The 1,514-nt window shown below is 35.8% G+C and overlaps 1 protein-coding gene across 1 annotated transcript in view; it reads left to right on the top strand.

Moving 5' to 3' along the window:
• MAP2K4 (mitogen-activated protein kinase kinase 4) overlaps positions 1-1,514 on the top strand; it is a 179,431-nt gene that overhangs the window by 112,490 nt on the left and 65,427 nt on the right. The window contains exon 5 of the mRNA XM_023730985.1: positions 665-809. Within this exon, the coding sequence (XP_023586753.1) occupies positions 665-809 (145 nt within the window). The remainder of the gene's footprint in view (positions 1-664; positions 810-1,514) is intronic.

Genomic DNA, 1,514 nt, shown 5'->3' with positions numbered 1-1,514 from the left:
CTATTTCCTCACTTTTAGGTTTTCTTCCACAGGTTTATGCTGCCCTGCATTCTGACTCGTGGGTTGGAGAGTCAGGTAGAACTTTTTTGTTTTTAACATATACAAAATCCGGTGAAGAGGAGAGTCCCAGAGCATTGCACTTAACACTAGTTGCCACTTTTTCCTGCTCTGGACCGTTTTCCATCACTAATGAAAGAGGATTCTATGAGATGAGTTTGCTGGAGGGTGAAGTGGGCTGTTCTTGCATTGAATGCCTAGAGTCCATACAATTCTAAAAGGGTGATTAAAAGTATATATGAAGCTACCTATAATTATTCACATAAAAATGATTTAAAGTATAATCCATCATGATTTTCCGGGTTTTCTATTTGCATGTAAGGATTAATTTTCACTGCCCAGGAACTTTGTTGTATAACTCCGAACACCATCAGTGAATGCTTGTGGTTTAAAGCTCTTTGCCACTTAAAGAATTTCTAAGTGCTGTTTTGTTCAGTTTTCTGTGATAAAAATTGTTCTTGTAAAGTAAAAGGAAAGATGATACTTTTCATGTCTGGTTAGTATTTGTGAAGTTAGCTTGGTAATTTTCAGTCTTGTGGTAGAGGTTTTTTTCAGATTTCTAAAGTGCTTTATGTTTTTTATGACGTCTTTTGTCATTCTTTTCCAGAGAATTCGGTCAACAGTGGATGAAAAAGAACAAAAACAACTTCTTATGGATTTGGATGTAGTAATGCGGAGTAGTGATTGCCCATATATTGTTCAGTTTTATGGTGCACTCTTCAGAGAGGTAGGAATGAACTATTTGGGTTTTAGCTGAAGAATGAATGTCTAATCAGGACAAATATGAATATGGCAGTATTAGATTCTAATATTCACTTAAATGCCATACATTAGTAATAAGCTAATGTCTCTCAGTATTTTAATACATAGCTATGTAATCTACAGATTAACTTCCACCATAATTATTCCTTTGGTTAAGGGGAAAATCTACTTTTTATTATTTTAACTTGTGATGTCACTTATAAATTTCCTGTTTCCTTTTTTCATTTACAAATACCTCTTTTCTGGAACCTGACAAATCAGCTGAATTCTAAATATCAACCCTTTTACTATAGGTCTAGATTCTTATCTCTTTTGGCCTTGGACTCTCCATCCCCACTGCCCTCCCACGCCCATCCCACCCCCTGTTTTAAAACTTCTACTCATTTCTGTCATCAAATGTATGTGCATTTAATGTAAGCATTTACTAGTTCCCACTCATAACCTTCAACACAACTCATCAGACATGGAAAATAACAATTACAGTAGAAATTCTTTTATCTAATTCTGTAATGCAGAGTATTTTGTGTAGAAATTAGAAGTTTAATTTTCTTGGTCTCATGATCATGTTCTTCTTTTGGCCTCTGGTTATTCTTTGTTCTCACTTCTACCCCCAACTGTCAACCCACTTATCGTTTCCAGTCATCCAGCTGCCCACAGATGGGGAAGTGAGTTAGGGCCAGGCAGTAAAACTGTAA

This window comes from Trichechus manatus, unplaced genomic scaffold (genome assembly GCF_000243295.1).
Source record: "Trichechus manatus latirostris isolate Lorelei unplaced genomic scaffold, TriManLat1.0 scaffold00040, whole genome shotgun sequence".
NCBI classification, from domain to species: domain Eukaryota; kingdom Metazoa; phylum Chordata; class Mammalia; order Sirenia; family Trichechidae; genus Trichechus; species Trichechus manatus.
Note: the sequence above shows the minus strand (reverse complement) of the source record. Positions and strands in the feature narration are given on the sequence as shown.